We start from the raw sequence: 17,545 nt of genomic DNA on the forward strand, positions 1-17,545 counted from the left end.
GGCTGTGTCAAGCGCAGCAAATCTACTAGATGTTAAGGGCTCAACGCAGGGAATTATCCACATATGATGTTTCCAAACATTCGTGAACATCCTGAGGGGGATCATGCATTTTATGTCCATAGCACCATCTGTAAAAGTGTTGTTTTAAACACGCCCCAGCCACTATGGCTGTCAATCCCTGGGTGACCGAATATCAGCACGGGAGAGAGCCGGCGTGTCCGTATCGGTCTCCATTAGCAAGATACATTCCTTACACAGACTGTTATCCCCCAGGCTTCCAATTCATTTTGAACAGTAGGCGCAATGTATAATAACATTGTCTTTAATGCTTCTGGTCTCCATTAGCGGAACACATTCCTTACATAGGGGATTGTCATCGAAAGATTGCTGTGACCGCTCATCTTTGTGCTGAGGCCCCCAAGGCCTTCCTGGTTACTCAACAAGAGCCCTTACTTAAGAGATTGCACCCACAAGAACATTACCACGTATAACACACATACCTTGAAAAAGACCCATGTCGGTTCGACACACGTGTCGGTTTTTAAGTGTGTAATAAATCACTTTTATACCCTAGAAACAAGTGACAAGACTCCTCATTTATTGCTTGACAATTTAAGTCAAGTCACAAACAATATTACCAGTATTCCAGTGCCCAGGTGAACTGGGTTCTTACCAAAAACCCATTTATAACTCAGTGAGATGGAAGAGCACCATCTCCCAAGAACCTCTCACTGGCAGCAGGACCCACCCCCAATCATCATGATCAGTGTAGTGATCTGTATATTCTAGTGCTCTACCCCCATTTCCATTACATTCCTTACACAGACTGTTATCCCCCAGGCTTCCAATTAGTTTTGAACAGCAGGCACAATGAATAATAACATTGACTTTAATGCTACCGGTCTCCATTAGAGAAACACATTCCTCACATAGGCGATTGTCAGAAGCCACCGGGTTTTCAAGTTGGTTTGAGCAGCAAACACAATAACTATTGCTAGTCTCTGGTACAGCTTGGCGCTCAGAACCCCCGCACACAGCCCCCCTCTTTTTCATATAGGTCCCCGGGCTAGTTCAGTATCGCACATCATCACTGCCTCCAAAGCCTTATATTCACAGTCCCTGTCTTCGAAGCCCCCATTGGCTGTGGCTGGTTGCTCCAAAACCACATCATCATCGTCCCAAAACTCTTCGGGTTCATAGTCGGTCATTAAATCCTGGCCATCTTCCATTCCATCATAAACTGTGAAACAATCAGAACTATGACTATCGTCATAACCCCCTGGTCGTAACTGTAGCTGTTCATAATTGTCATTTCCTGAATAGCGCCTGGAAAGCTGAAATTGCGCCTGTGTTTCCCAGGCCTACCACAAAGGCTATATATTTCGGATGTAAGCCCCTCCCCCACACCATCATAGTCTTAGGACTGTCCCTTTAGACCATTCTCGGGATTTTTAAAATATATAAAATGTATCTAAAAACGATTAGGGTTCAATAAAATTGCTATAAAAACACTTGGGGGTTTATCAATTTGATATAAAATGTCTATCCGCTTCCTATCACAGTGGGCAGAACCCTCTGTGATGTCATCACACGTCACTCTGCGAAACCCTCGATTCATAGTCCCTGTCTTCAGAGTTCACTTTGCTCTCGGCGCTTGAATGAGACACATCGACGAGCACCAATCCCAGCCGCTCCCATCTATATAGATAATTTATATAAAATGTATATTCACTTTATATCAAAACTGAAATAAAATAGAAAACACTTTATATCCAATATACATTGGTTGCTGTCACAGGGAAGCACATGCGTAATGCACCGGTCTCAATGACATGCAACGAGTATGCTCTCGGCTATACCCTACTGACCCAACAACGAATCAACGAGTCATTTTAACCTCATGAGGAGCGTAAACCTACGTGCTGAAATAAAGTTTGAAAGAAAACTAACCGCCATGCACTCGCTGCTAGTGTGGAGCATTTTCAATAGCGTTCTCGAGATCAACGAACAAAGAAACATACTTTTTGATATTAAATGGATATTCTACAGATAAAAGTATTTTTGAATATTTTATATCAAAATAATATTAATTTGAAAATACACTTCTATATAAAAAAATGATTTTAAATATTCTGTATATACAATTGCATATAAAAATAAATATGATTTTAATATGGATTTTTATATAAATGAAAACATCAACAAAAATATTCAATCCATTTTTACATTTAAAAGATATCAAAATTGCTTGATATAATTTTCTGCTTCCTATAAAGTTTATATAAAAATTGGGGCTCAATAAAATTGCTATCAAAAACTTTGGGAGGGCTTATCAATTTGATATAAAATGTATATCCGCTTCCTATATCAGTGGGGTGGAACCCCTCTGTGACATCATCACTGCATCACTCTGGAAAGCCCTAGAATCACATTCCATGTCTTCAGACCTCACTTCGCTCTCGGCGCTCGACCAAGCAACATCGGCGAGCGCTGCTCGCATCTATACATAAGATTTTTATATAAAATGCATATTCACTTTATATCAAAACTGATATAAAATAGAAAACACTTTATATCCAATATACACCGGATATAAAATCGATATATCAAACATTTTTTTATATCCTTTTTATATCAAATTTATATTAAGTTTATATCAAAGCACATCAAAAGGGGGAGGTACTAAGACCGGAAGCAGGGGGCATGACCATCTTTCAAAATGTTGACCTGTACAAAAGGACGCCCCTTCTACTACTACTTCAGCCAACTCAGCATCCACTTCACCACCCTCTGGCTGTCCCTTCTCCCTTTCCTTGGCATTACGCTCCATCTCCTTCACCTGATGTTCTCTACTTCCTTGCCTTGGTCTCATCTTTAGGATATCTCTCAGCTCTTGGTCTTTCCTCTACTCATTGAATTATCCCTCCACTTCCTTAATTTTTTTTATTTGCCTACCTTTACTTGCAAGCGCCTCAATCATCACCTCTCTCTAATGTATCACCACAACCTCCTCTCACAACACCTCTCCTTAACTTATCACCATCTTCTTTCCCCCACCTATTCCGGATCATCCCTCTCCTTCACTCCAACCTCCTTTCTCCTCCTTTTCTTTCCTCCAACTTCACTTTCTCCAGCCTCTGCCCTGCCCTACCCCAACAGCCTCTTACTTTCCTCTCCAACTCCTTCACTTCCAAAGCACTCCTACTCCCCATCTCCAAACTCTACAGGCTCCCACACCACTACGGCCCTGCTGTTCCCTTTTAGAATTGCCTGGCCCCGCCACCAGGTGTGTGTAGTTTTTATTTTTTGCAATCCTAGCTTGTACACGGCTTCCCACATTTTGGGTGGCACTACCCCTGCCTGTTTAGGATCCACGGAACAAGTCTTTATGATGGCCGGCCACCAACTGGGACCCACACAGTGTGTGTGTCTGTGTGTGGTGTGGGAAGGAGGGCGAGCAGCTTTTTGAATGTCAGATGTTTTTCTTTCAGACTTCTTCGATTCTTTGCAACTTCTAGCTTTGCCAGCTCGCTAGTAGCATTCAGTTTGTTGGAGTTGTGCTCACCTTCACTTTCCTCAGTGCTCTCTGCGCCGCAGCACGTCTGGACTAACATTTTTGACTGGCTGGGGACTAATGTCTGTTCCCTACTCTGTACTTTACTGGCAACATACCTCGTTTGGGCGGTCACTTTACCATAGAAAAGTAAAAACTGCAGTAGCTACTTTTGCAGGATAAGATTCCCTTAAGGGGCCAGTATCATATTTAGCCCCAGTGAAAATATCCTAACATGCATATGGGGTATGGCAGGGTGGACATGGGAACCACCCCATTCCGCCTCCAACCCTTGCATCAATTAGTGGGTGGTGACCGTGACGGCCCCCATGGTTACCCCACCCTTCACCCTAAGAGCCAGGCATGGGATTTCGTTAGAGTACACGGTCACTGCTTTTGCATCATTCAGTGGGTGGCTTTTCAGAACACATCTGTACACCCAAGTGCTTACATTTGGCTGTAGGACATGATGCTGGTCCGTGACCCCTCACCCGATAATTGTCAGCTGTCTTTGAAAAGTCATACAGTCTTCTCTATCAGTTTGCATTTAAGTGTCAAACAATTTCATGTAGTTTAACTGATATGCATGGAAAAGGAGTAACCTACCACTGCTGGAGGGTGTTGGATTGTAAGTGCAAAAAAGCTGGTGTTAATGGGGGATGTGCATTGAGACTTTGAAATGAATGCGTTTTTAAAAATGTTTTGAAAACCATCAATTTTTGAATGGTCTTTCTTTAAAGGACCGTCAGTCTAGAGACGGCCAACTGTATCCAGTGATATTAATGAAAGCCATAACACCGAATCACATCGAAAGTGATTCGATATTTTTTTTAAAGGCACTAACCAACACTTTCCCCAAATAGTTTTCTATTAGGTTTTCAATGTGCGTTTGATGCTAGAGCTTCTTGCAAATACCTGAGTTTGTTGAGGCTTTTATTGCAGGGGAATCTGGAAGATCTTACAAATACATGGTTCTTTGGGAGGCCCTGGACGTGTCATGTGGCCTCTAGGAATGTTTGGTGAAGCATACATATCTGAAAAGCTTTAAACCTATGTTTGTATTGAATGGTTAATTAAGGTCTATGAGTCTCAAGAGAGTTTTAAGGGGTCATGCGTAGCAGATGCGTAGCCAGGATTCTGTAACAAGATCTCTTTCTTCTGCTGGGACCTCCCTCTGGAACAGCCTCCCTGCTTCTCTGAAACTTTAGGAGAACCATCTCTGGTTCTGGAAGCACCTCGAGACCTTCCTCTTTGCGTCTGCTTTCTCTCCTCCTCTCCCCTGCTGACTTTCTGGCTGATTCTGAATCTGCACTGTTACCTGGCTATCCTCTGATCTCGGGCCCAGGACCCCACACCGCCAGTTGCACACCTGCACTGTCCCATGGCAACCCTTGCACTTGGGGACTGTATCTGTAGCCCTACAGCCCCCACCAGCACTTGACCCCTGATGTCTGCTCCTACCCTTGCACTCGCCAGCAGCAGGCCACACTTTTAATTATTGTGTTATGTATTGACTGTTATCCTATTTACTGCACCACCCCCTCTCCGCTCCTCCCCCACCTTTCCCCTTCCCCTCCCGCCTGTACTTGCGTGATCTCAATGTCACTGGGCCTAGTAGGATTTCTGTCTGTTTTCCCTCAGTTTGCCCCCCTTTGCCTCGTCGTGCCTTGAAACACTTGTATATAGGCGCGTTATAAATGCCATATCATACCATGGGGACTGAAGCTAAAGTAGTTGGGTCCACCGCAGTGACATTAACATCTGTAAATGCCCGCACAGTGCTGCTGAATGGGCATTTTCAGATTTTGGGTGGGCCTTGCCCGCTCAGGCCTGACCCTGTCTGCGCCTCTGATGCATAGCCAAAGGATCTTGCAGACATGTGTCTCAAAAGGGGCATTATTGATAGTATCTGCAGATGGTCTTGGAGGTGCACATCTCTCGGGAGCGCCATGCAACCTACATTTTCAGGTGGACTATGGAGGATCTTAACGGGTCATGCCTAGCCAGAAGGTCCTAGTGACGGACAAGTTTCAATGGGGTACTACTTGCCCATATGCCTCCAAAGACAGGGTTAATGTGTACACGTTTGTTTTTTTTTTGAAGTACTACAACCTACCTTGATACATGTGTATTTTGCATATTTTGAAATCCAGCCAAGATTTCTACCCTTAGCACCAGCTACATGCAGGCTGACCACTATGTTGGCACATCATTTGTTTACATATATATATATATATATATATATATATATATTTATTGTGGCTGGTCTGAAGAAGGACACTGGCCCTCATTACAACCCAGGCGTTAAGGGGTTAATGGCTCCGTAAAAGGTGGCGGCGCCGTTAAACCCTTAACGCCTGATTACGAGGTCCCTTTGCGGGTTGGAGACTTCAACGCCTGCTTTTTGCAGGCGTTAAAAACCAACCCGCAAAGGGACCTTGGTGCTAAGTACGGTGCCACAATTTGAGGCACCGTACTTAGCGCCTTCCCCATTTCCATTGAGCCCTATGGGGCAAAAATGGGAATGGGGAAGGGCCATGGCGGCATGGGGAATTACTGCCCTGCCAACCTCGGAATGGGGCGGTAATTCCCCATTCCGCCATGGCGGAGTCGGTAAGTTACCGGCATGGACCATGGTGCTATTAGCACCATGGTCCAACGCCAGGGTCGTAATGAGGGCAGCATTGACATTGCAACTTGTTTGTTTATTAGATGATAAAAAAAGGCTTAACTTTCCCTATTGCTATGTCAGTGTTCTCTGCTTATATAAATAACAACGTACTCGTTTGTCGTCAGGAAGTTATAAAACGAAAAAAGGCAGCTGTCCAAAAAACGAATGCTAACTGACCCTAGCACTATTCTAACAAACTAAGGTCAGGAGAATGTCTCCCTTCTCCTGATTGTCTTTTCTCACAATGTTTCTTCTTTGCCTCAGACTTCTTATTAGTAGGTTAATTTTAAATAGTCTCCAGTCACCTTCTGTACAAGTTCTTGCAACTCTTTCACAAGTTCTTAGAGTTTAACAAACTAATGTCAGGAGAATGTCTCCCCTCTCCTGATTGTCTTTTCTCACGTTTCTTCTTTGCTTCAGACTTCTTATTAGTAGGTTAATTTTAAATGGTCTCCAGTCACCTTCTGTACAAGTTCTTGTAACTCTCTCAAGTTTTTTGAGTTTACCGTCCTCCTTAGGGATTGTTTTCAATTAATCCCTTTACACTCTCTGTCTTATCGGTTGCTCCACAGTGAAGTGGCTTTTGGATTTGTGTAACATATACTTTCTTAGCTGTGATATATTTTCTTGGTATGTAATGTTCCCCATTCTTGCGGTGGCTTGGTTTGTGTATCTTTTCTCTTAATGGGCTTCACTTGTCTTCCCTTCATAGAAAATCTCTTTCTGGTTTACAGTCTCTTCCTCTTAACATGTGGCACTTCCCCTCTTCCCAGGGTATTTGAGGTCCAGTCTTAATGGTCTCTTTTTCAGCTTTTATTGTGATTCACTCTCTCATATTATTACAGCTACATTTCTTCAACTTCAATTTCACGGTCTCATCAATTCCACTGAGACAAGTTTCTCCTATTTCATAATGATTCCCCGCCGGCCTCCTGGTTCTCGCATTCTCCCTGTTACCTCAGAATCTGCTGGCGAACATCTCTGGGGTCTGTGTTGGGCTTGGGTTCTCTTTGGCTGTTCGTCTTCTTACATTGCTCATCTTCTCCAGCATCCCGCTCTCGGCCCCCTCCCTCTGTGTGGCTGGTAAGCCAGCGGGTATCCAGATGGTCCGCTTTCAGTGTTGTTGTATGGGCGCACTGCCCACTACAAAGTCTTTGTGGTCACACCACCAATGGGATTGGAGTTCCCATCTCCTCGGTTTCTCTCTCCGTATAGACGCTGCGCGTCCAGTGTTTTTCTCTTGCTCTCAGAGCAGTTCCAAAAGTCGCCGGCTCTGCGGCTCTCCTTGGCTCCTCATCTCTCGGTGTTATATTGCTAGAGGGCTTCCCCTGCTTGTGTGTATGTCTCTCTGCTCCGTCCTTGCCTCGTCGTGTGCTCTCTTTTCTGCCTCCTCGTATTAGTTGAATGGAGGTCTCTATTTAAAGAGACAGACACTCTTTCTTGGTTGTAAAAGCATATTTTAGTTTTGTCTTCAGCCACGTTTCTAGTTCTTATACTCTTCTTCACATCTGATAGTCCTATGCTTGCCATCATGGGGAATGATTTAGGGAGTTCCTCACAGAAACGGGAGTCCTTGTGCCCTAAGGGGGTGTCTCTCCCAGTGAGGTCCCACCGCTAGGGAGGGTCTTGCGAAGTGGGCTAACCTCCCACGCCTCAAAATAGGAGGCTCCCCCTTGGGGAGAAGGGACACATTCCCTTGATTTGTCACAATATTCAGTGTCTTCTGCTCCAAGGTTTGTCAAAGGAGCTTAGAGAATATTGCCCTTCCAGATGGTCTTGGGCGGTCTATGGGATTTAAGGGACTGTTGGAGGGGTGTGCATCTCCAGAAGTTATGCAGTGGTATGGCTTTGAGTGTAATGCATATTCAGAGAATATTTGCAGTGTTGGTTTCCCCAAGAGAGCTTAAACGAGAATGTATCATGGAGGCGCTTGGTTCTTGATAGGGTCATGGACATGGATATAGAGAAGGTCTTGACAGGGCACTGCTCCTCAAAGGATCTTGGGTGATAATGTTCATGCAGATGGTCTTGGGGGTCATTAGTCTTCAGAAAGTTTGAATGGTTATACTTCGCCCATGGGTGTTGGGAGATGTATAACCTTTGTTGGGTGGTGCATCAAACCTTGTTAATTCCAGAGGTAGTTACTTTAATAATTTGCCTGGGTACGCAATATCGCCTTTGAAGTTTCAACAGTTGGTACTTACAATTGGAGAACGAAGACGTCGGGTGTCCACATTTCCTCCACTGGGACAGATATGTTTTGTACATTGCCACATTCTTTGGGGTCCCACCACGCAAACTCATTCAACCAAACCTAAAAAAAAAAGACATTTAAACAAGGTGAATAAATGCAAGGGGAGTCCCAGGATTGCAAGATTGGTGCTAAATTGACTCATAGGAAGGGAGTTAATGTGCCTTAATGCTAAGGGTCTTGGCGTCAAACAGAAATTAATTAATATTGGCTTCTGACTCAGGCAAAAATGGGCCTTTGACATAGGGCAGCTAGAGTTATATGTTCATTTGTCTTCTTGCTCTGAGCAGTTAGTATGTTTAGGAACAGCTAGTTTCAAGTTATGGACTTAGAGGAGGAAAGTACTAGAATGGGCCGTTGACTTGGGGAGGGAAACATTTGCATGATGTTTGACTCAGAGAACAGTAAGCATAGTCCTTTGACTCAGTATGTAAACGATAGGTATGGCTTTTTGACACAAAATGAGAGGTGATTTGTATGTGCCTGTTCCACATTGCAAACTGATTCTGTGGGTTTTGAATCAGAGCAAGAAAGGACTAGAATGAGCCTCTGAATCTAGAAAGGAAAGGGGATGTGTGGGCCTTGGACTTGGGGCAGTGACAGGTAAATGTGGACATTTTATTCAGATCAGATAGTGGTCAGCAGGAACATCTGATTTGGGTCAGGAATGGGTTATTCTGGGCCTATGGGTAGGTCTTGCGCAGCACATTGTTAAAGGGGATTTTTTATGCATATTATTTATTTTGAACAACATTGAAATAATCCCCAGTGACACCTTGGAGAACAGCAATAGACATGCAAATATATCTTAAAACACTCCAGAAATTATCGATCCAGGTTTCTATGGGGGACACATTTGTACAGTCAATCTTTCACACTCCCTGTTTTGTTTTGAAATGAGAAGGGTATGAACCTAGGACTGTTGTTAGAATGTATCAATATTAGACTTCATTATTGTAAACACATTGTTCATCTCTGAGCTCCATCACAGCACATGAGAGTTGAAGAACGAGGGTCCTGCAGTGATGCAGATACCAGTGCTTTAAGGTCGTTTGTAGGGTCCATATATTTTTTTTTTTAAATGCTGTATTTATTTTGTGTGGCTAGCATGCTAATACATACTTCTATCCCTAGTGATTCTTTTACAATAGTTCTTGGCCAATCACCAGATGTGAGGCATGTGTCTCTAGTACAAACAGTCTTTTTCAGATCAGTATGCTGTACGACAGTGGCTGAGGTCAAAGGCTTTTTAAAGAAGTGTGACAAATCTATGTATGTCGTCCCTTCTACCCTAGGGGGGAGACCTTTCCTATGTGGCCATGGCGGTGTGTCCACTGTACAATAGTCCCCTGGGGGATGATGCACCAAGGGAGGATAACAAGGGGAAGGGCTCCCCCTATGAGATTGGGGACGACCATCAACAGAGAACACGGTATCCCCATGCTTTAATATATCCAACCCTTCTCCAACTCTAAATCCTCCTTCCCCCTTCCTGGATAGAACCAATATATTTTGTTGTCAAACCAGTCAACCTAACCTACATGAAAACACTGAAAAACCAGAAAATACAAAGTATCAGGCATGTAGCATCAAGGCTGGTACTGTGACGAAGAAGATGGTTGGGAGTCCAAGGATCACTCACGAGAAGCAGAGCAAGCGGTCTAGCTTCCTAATGCCAGTGATTGGCCCAAATGTGTACATCAATCCCACATGGGAGTTTGAAAGCAAAAGCACAGCTGAGACGTGAGAAGGAGAGAGCGGTCCTCTGAGGAGGAACAGCTGACACAAACTAGATGGGTAGCAGGAACCAGAGGAAAGAGCGAATTCGAAGGTGGTCCCACACAAGAGGACTACTCCGGTTGCTGCCGAGTGAATCCTCTGAGCGCCCCAGGCCCTGGCAAAGCACGAAAGAGAGAGTATGCGGAGCTGGGAAGAGTCGGAAGACTGCAGATCTGTTGCAGACCCCGGGGGACACCCAAATGCTAGCGGAGCCGCGCATAGGGTCTCAGCTGCCCGGGAACCGCTGATACCTGCGAGAATGAAGGAAACAGGTACACAGGTTGCCTGGGAGGTGATGTAGGGCTGGGGAAGCAACAGGGCACCCACAGAAGCTGGAAAGAGAGGATCTGAGACCCTAAGGGCACCATTTGAAATTGCTTTTATTGAACATTATTTTGCAAACCGTTTTGCTACCAGAGAGACTGGGAACTTTGCTGTTGGTTGAACACACAAAGAACACCTTTTACTTTGAGAAGAGATCATCCTTGCACAGTTGCTATAGATTATTAGTGTTAGTGATAGAAGTAGTTTTTGGGACCCAACCATGACAGACATTTTAGTTTTGGACTTCCTGACGATTTCACTAGTTTCCTTTGAGGTAGGGAAACCCCTCTTAGCTTTAGGGATAGAGAGGTATTTCCCAACCCTTTTTTCGTTAATAAAGGTTTATACCCAAAAACATGCCACCATTGTGTCCGGACCTTACCTTTGCACCCTTGCACCCTTACAGAAGCTGTAGCTGTGGCTGTGGTGACCAGACAATTGTTTTTCTTGTTTGGATCAAATCAGTCTATGGTAAAACCAGCTCAAGAAATGTCTTGATGAACCGATGGTGATAGTTCACAAACCATATGACTGTAATGCCTTTGATGGTTTTGAAGGTGACCAGGAAATAAAACTTCTATTTTTTAGGATTAGACTCTATCCCTCTATCAGCTATGATCTGACCCAAAATATCGATATGTCGATACAAATGATCAAAAACTTGTTTACCATGCTCAGTATTCCACTCTTGAGTAGCTTAATAGATCAAAATTTTATCTAAGCTGTGTGACAAATCAAGACAATTTGTCCCTTCTCCCCAGAGCGGAGCCACCCACTTTGAGGCTAGGGTGGTGAGCCTGCTAAGCAAGACCCTCCCTAGGGGATTGGGCAAGTGGGACCTCACTGGGAGTGACTAACCTCTTGGGGACAAGGACTCCCATTTTAGTATGGAAGCCGCTCTTCCAACCACCCTATCTGAATATAGGAATGTTGAAACTGTTGCATTCCCTGCTACAAATATAATTCACAAATATCCTTCTTTGTCTCTGTTGGCTTCAGGTAATCTGGCTTGAGTGTTCAATGAAGACAGACATCCTTTCTTTTACTCTGCTGACGTATATAAAAGGAAAATGAACCGTGAATGGAGAGGGAACCTCCCACTGTGGGAGGAGATCAAATTTTACTGAGAGGTGAGCCCCTGGAGCATTGGCATCCTGGAGGGGCAGAGCCATGTCAAGCCGCGTAGCCAGAAGTGGCGTGTCAAACAAGAGAGGTACTAGATAGAGGCTCACAGGCAGGTACCTTGCAAGAGCAAGAGGCTTCCGGTTTAGGGAGGGGAGAGGGTGGAAAGACAACAGTCTTCTTGGTTGGCGTGTCCACGGAAGAGGAGTGGTGGGCCTGGTGCACAGCAACGAACGCTGAGAATGCTGAAGAAGATCCCTGGTGAATGGGGAATTACCGGTCCCTCCGACCTCGGAATGGACCGGTAATTACTCCATTCACCAGGCCTGAGACCAGGAACGAGAGGAACCCGAGATGCCGCCAACAATCACCTTTCCCATCTCAAGAGGAGCAGATGGGGAAAAGTACGCCAAGGAAGTGTGGAGGCGAGCGAGGCCGACGACTGCAGGTTTCCAAAAGCACAAAAACCGGCTCAGGTAGGAAACACAAAGAGAACGTAAAGGGCACATGGCCCCATGCACCCACAGAGAAAGGGATACAAACAATGTTATATAACGCTGGATTAGCCGCCAAAATGTGTGAAATCAAGAGAGTGTAACAGGCACACAGTCCCACGAACCCAGAGTGAAAGGGATACGAATCTGTAATAGCCGAAGAAAGTGTGTAAAGTCCCGAGAACGTAACAAAAACACAGCTCCACTGTATGAGAGTGGAAAAATATATGCACACTGTATAACAAAGCTGACATATATTTATTTATTTATTTATTTGAATTTGTAAAGCACCCACTGCCCTCGAGCATCGTGGCGCTGTTAAGAATGCTTGCTTAGTTACATCAATGAAGTTATCAACATACGTACATAGATGATAGCTTCAGACAATTACAGATAGAGCATAGCAGTGATCAGTGATTACATAGATTGGTGGGCAAGTATATGGTGCCAGCCACATCTTACATGTCAGCAGCTACATAAAGTTGCAAGGTCAACTTAGGTGGGCAAGAGCATGGTGCCAGCCACATGTTGCACGGCGGCAGCTACAAACAGTTGCAGGGTCAATGTCATGATGCCTACCCCGGGGACCCAGACCAGGTCCAGCAACCCCGGAAGCAGGCATCAAGTTATCTTGAGCAAGCCCAAAAACCCCTTCTAGGGGCTGTTTGGGTGCGGTCCTGGCGCCTATGGCGCCAGGCTCATATGGAGAGTCAGTCCTGACGCCTATGGCACCAGGCTCATAGAGTAGAACTTAACTGATGCAGACCATGCTGCAAGCTTACCTGATGCAGACCATGCTGCAAGAGCTCCAAGCCAAATGAGGCTTGGAAGGGACTATTTTGCCTAGGGACTATTTTTTACTCGGGCGGGGCTGGGGAGGAATACTTAACTGGGACTACTTTGGTGGCTATTTAAACCACACCCGAAGAGCTGCACACACTTCGCGTTATTCTGCATCTAGCAGCGTAACGCTCACCGTGCCTGCAAGTCTGCATCCAGTCTTCTGCCACGCCCGCCTCGAGTTTGGAGCTCCTAGAAAAAGGGAGAAAGAAGGAGACAAGGTTAGAACAAGAGCAATACCTTTGATCCTTACCTGAATTCCCGATCCATCGCGCCTTCGAACTGGAAGAAAGAAGTTATTTTATGCGCGTCGCCTCGCCTGCTGTAGCGCCACGCTGAACTCACTGGCCTTCGCAGCATCTTCACATTCCACCGCATCCTCCTGCATGTTCCCGCCGCATTCCGGCACCTAAGGAGTAGACAGGAACAGCAAGGTGAGCCAAAGGGAATACACAGAGGAATATTAGTTACCCCCCCATAGACTTACCTGATTTTACCACCGGGAGTACTATTCCTCTTCACGGGTTGGCGCAGCTTCTACTGCATCTTCGCGAACCCCAGCCCCTAAGGCAGTGGTCTTCAAACTTTTTTGGCCGGGGCCCCCCTGAGCAAAATTTGGGCAGGTCGGGACCCCCCAGAAATGCCAAATGGACAGTATGTATTGCGCGCCGTCACCTGCTCCCATCACAGTTGCTGGGCTCTCTCATCCCACTCCTACCCAGTCCCTGGTCTCTCCCCACCCCATCACACATCCTGGGCTCTCCCCACTCTGCTCCCACCACTATCCCATGGTTCCCGCCCATTGTGCTCCCACTATAGTCCCTGGGTTCCCCCCATCCCGTTCCAAACACAGTCTGAGGGCCAGTGGCGGATGGTGATTTTTTTAAGTGGAGGGGCACAACTATTTCCCCCAAAAATGCCATAGCGACAGAGCATAGTGAGGGAGCCCGAACCAATAAAGGGAGGTTCGGGGGGGGTTCCCCCTGTGAATTTTCGTTAAATAATGGGTTGAAATGTTGCATTGTAGAGCATACTTTTAACAAAAAAATGGGTAAATAACCAATCAGTTTGCAAATGGTGCTGGGGGGCCCAGAGGGCAGGCATGACATTTTTTACTGGACATCTATGATAGATGTCCAGTAAAAAGTTACCATCCCTGTCTCCTGGGCCCCACTGGGCCTAACACAATCAACATGATTATGTGTGTATGCAAGGCGCTGCACATTCATACAGCAATCACTCTATCATTCACACGAGCATCCATCACCATACACTCACTCATAACATAAGCATACACGCATCCATACACATGTTTAAATAAAAACAATGAACATAAACATACCTTCTGCATTGGCCTGCGTGTGGGTGCTGAAACGCCCTGCTCCAGGCTGCTCTGTCCGTATGTGCGAGGAGGCGCACAAGCTCCCCCTCGGACATACAGACATGCAGTGCCCCAGCCAGCATTTCCAATGAGCTATGCAATGCTGGCGAAGCAAAACACCCCAGCACTTGCATGGCTCAGTGAGCATGTGTGGCTGGGGAACTAAACTGAACTGTCAAAGGGAAACAGTGTTTCCCTTTGACAGTTCAGCCAGCCCAGGAGCACTCCATCAGCTGGAAAAAGCAGCGAGGGAGTGCTCACTGTTTCACTGGGCTGGCTCCTTAGCTCCTCCATAATGGGTGAGGGGCCACTGGGTGGGCGTCCCCTCGCCATTATGGATGCGCCGCCAGGCTCGTACTGGCCTATAGGGCAATGCCTGTACCAAAAATGTAAAATGCTAGTGTGGGCCAGTCAAAATGGGCCACCATTTTGGCCAATGTGGACCAGGTTTATGAGTTACTTAACTATGCAGTTAGTAATTTTGACCATTGTTGCTGAATATATCACAATGTACTTACATTTTAACACGAAGCACCCCCTTGGGTACTATTGAAACAGTGGGCCTCATTACAACCCTGGTGGTAGCTGTGCCGGTAAAACGGGCACGGCTGCCGCTGGAGTTGTATCCGGGTCCGCCACCCGCGAATGGGCAATTACCGGGTCATGCCGAGTTGGGCAGACCTGATAATTGCCCTTTCGCGGGTGCCGGTACCGGTAGAACCCCATTCCCATCAGAGCCCCATAGGGTTCAATGGGAATGGGGAGCTCGGATGCACCGGCACCGTTAATAATGGTGCCGGTGCATCCAACGAGCTGTGCTCACGGGTACCGCACGGCCTGCCAGGTCAGACCTGGCGGGCTGTCAGACACCCGCGAGCACAACTCGTACTATGGCGGTACGGTAGAAATGGTGCCGGTAGCTTAACAGCACCATTGTTACCGTACCGCCATAGTTGTAATGAGGCCCAGTCTGTGACTAAAGGAATGAATATCCATTTACAACTGCGGGCCGATTTTTCATTGTTGCCTGAGACAGTTTCATGTTTCAACCCGACCATGTGAGCCACCCCAGCCCATTTCTTCCAATCTAAAAAAAAAAAAAAAAAAAAAAAGTTTTTTTATAAAAAATATTTCTTTCTGAGCTCTCAGGGCCCCCCAGGGATGCACCCACGAACCCCTGGGGGGTCGCGACCCACAGTTTGAATACCGCTGCCCTAAGGGGAAACAAAAGGACAGCAAGGTGAAACAAAGGGACTATCAAGGGGAACCCTCCTCACCACAATAGACTTACCTGATTTTACCGCCAGAGGTATTATTCCCTGAGGCTTCATACTTTCTCTCAGCGCCTGAATAAGGGAGAAAGCAACAGGTTACTTATTGACATTATTTATCGAACTGTGTTGGAAATACAAATCCTTACCAGAATATTACCGGTTGCCACGAGGAACTCTTCACTAGGGTCAATCTGCAATCTGCAAGGAATCGGACAAGAGTGAAAGTCAGGCATTTGAACTCTTACGAACTACATACTTTTCGGGGTCAATATTGTTCTGGAACTCACCAATTCCTTCGAGCCAGTGAAGCAACTGGTTATCAACGCGCCCATGCGCTCAATGCATGATGGAGAGCTCATCTTTTCAAACCATCATGTGAGACTATAAGAGGGGACATCAAAGGTGATCCGTGGGGAGAACAGCGGGGGTGGGGGGATTTACACTCAACTCCACGGGTGGTTAATTCCCTTTCTCCATTTGCAGAAGAATATTCCTACTGGGCAAGCAAACAAAGCTAGGAGGGTCAGTCCAGTCCGTCATCTCGGCCCTACATTGGTGGAGACCGCAGCTGTCCAGTTCAGATCAACGCCTCTGTGGGAGCCAGGTGAGCGTAACAGTCAAGAATAAAATGCATACATTAGTGCTACCTAAGGGTTGAATGGCGCTGTTAAGAATGCTTGCTTAGTTACATCAGTTCAGTTAGAAGGCATACATACATAGTTGATAACTTCAGACAATTACAGTAAGATCATAACAGTGATTAAACACAGATTGGTGGGCAAGTATATGGTGCCAGCCACATCTTACATGGCGGCAGCTACATACAGTTGCAAGGTCAGCTTCGGTGGGCAAGAGCATGGTGCCAGCCACATGTTGCATGGCGGCAGCTACAAACAGTTGCGGGTCAAATAGTATGCATACATTATTGCTACCTAAGGGTTGAAAGGCGGCAGCATCTCATGAATGCGTGGTCATGTTCAATGGGCAAGTGCGTGGTGACCGGCACAGATGCATAGGAGAGAAGCTACAGATAGGTGCGTGGTTGGTTTCATACATAGAATAGCACGGGGCCAGTCCCTTATTGGATGGTGGCAAGTGCATACTATTACATAGGTTTAAATCAACGGGCGCTAGCCTAGAGCAAATCTCATGAAATGGCGGGCAACTACATACACTTACTGGGGTGGGAGGAGAAGGGAGGGAGGAAAGACTAGGGGGTAGGTGAAGGGGAGTGGGGACAAACATGGGCAGGCGGGGGGTGGAGAGAGGGGACCTGAAGGGGGGAAAAGAGGTGTGAGGTGGGGGGTCAGACATACAGGGGACTGCAGGGGGAGTTTGAGACGTATAGGGCAGCGGAGGGGGTGGGGGGCATTCACTCACACTGGCGATGAAGGGGAGGGAGTAGGGGGCATAGACTCATACTGGCGACCAAATGGAGAGGGTGGGGAGCATTCACTCACGCTGAGGCCAGGGGCAGGGGGGATTCACTCGCGCTGTGACCAGGGGAAGGGGGAGGGGGGCATTCATTCGTGCTGTGACAAAAGGGAGGGGGTGGGCGGCATTCACTCACGCTGTGACTGGGGGAGGGGGTGGGGGCATTCATTCGTGCTGTGACCAGGGTGAGGGGGTGGGGGCATACACTCACACTGGCGACCAAGGGGAGGGGGTGGGGGGCATAGACTCACAGTGGCGACCAAGGGGAGGGGGTGGGGGGCGTATACTCACACTGGCGACCAAGGAGAGGGGGTGGTGGGGCATACACTCAGACTGGCGACAAAGGGGAGGGGGTGGGGGGCATTCATTCGTGCTGGCGACCAAGGGGAGGGGGAAGGGGGCATTCACTCACGCTGTGACTA

At 46.6% G+C, this 17,545-nt stretch overlaps 1 protein-coding gene across 1 annotated transcript in view; it reads right to left on the bottom strand.

Moving 5' to 3' along the window:
• Positions 1-17,545, bottom strand: part of LOC138492967 (5-hydroxytryptamine receptor 3A-like) — a 90,650-nt gene that overhangs the window by 16,955 nt on the left and 56,150 nt on the right. Inside the window, exon 2 of the mRNA XM_069620245.1 lies at positions 8,429-8,538. Coding sequence (XP_069476346.1) covers positions 8,429-8,538 — 110 coding nt within the window. The remainder of the gene's footprint in view (positions 1-8,428; positions 8,539-17,545) is intronic.

The sequence above is a fragment of the Ambystoma mexicanum genome, chromosome 10 (genome assembly GCF_040938575.1).
Source record: "Ambystoma mexicanum isolate Mex_15411 chromosome 10, UKY_AmexF1_1, whole genome shotgun sequence".
Taxonomy (NCBI): Eukaryota; Metazoa; Chordata; class Amphibia; order Caudata; family Ambystomatidae; genus Ambystoma; species Ambystoma mexicanum.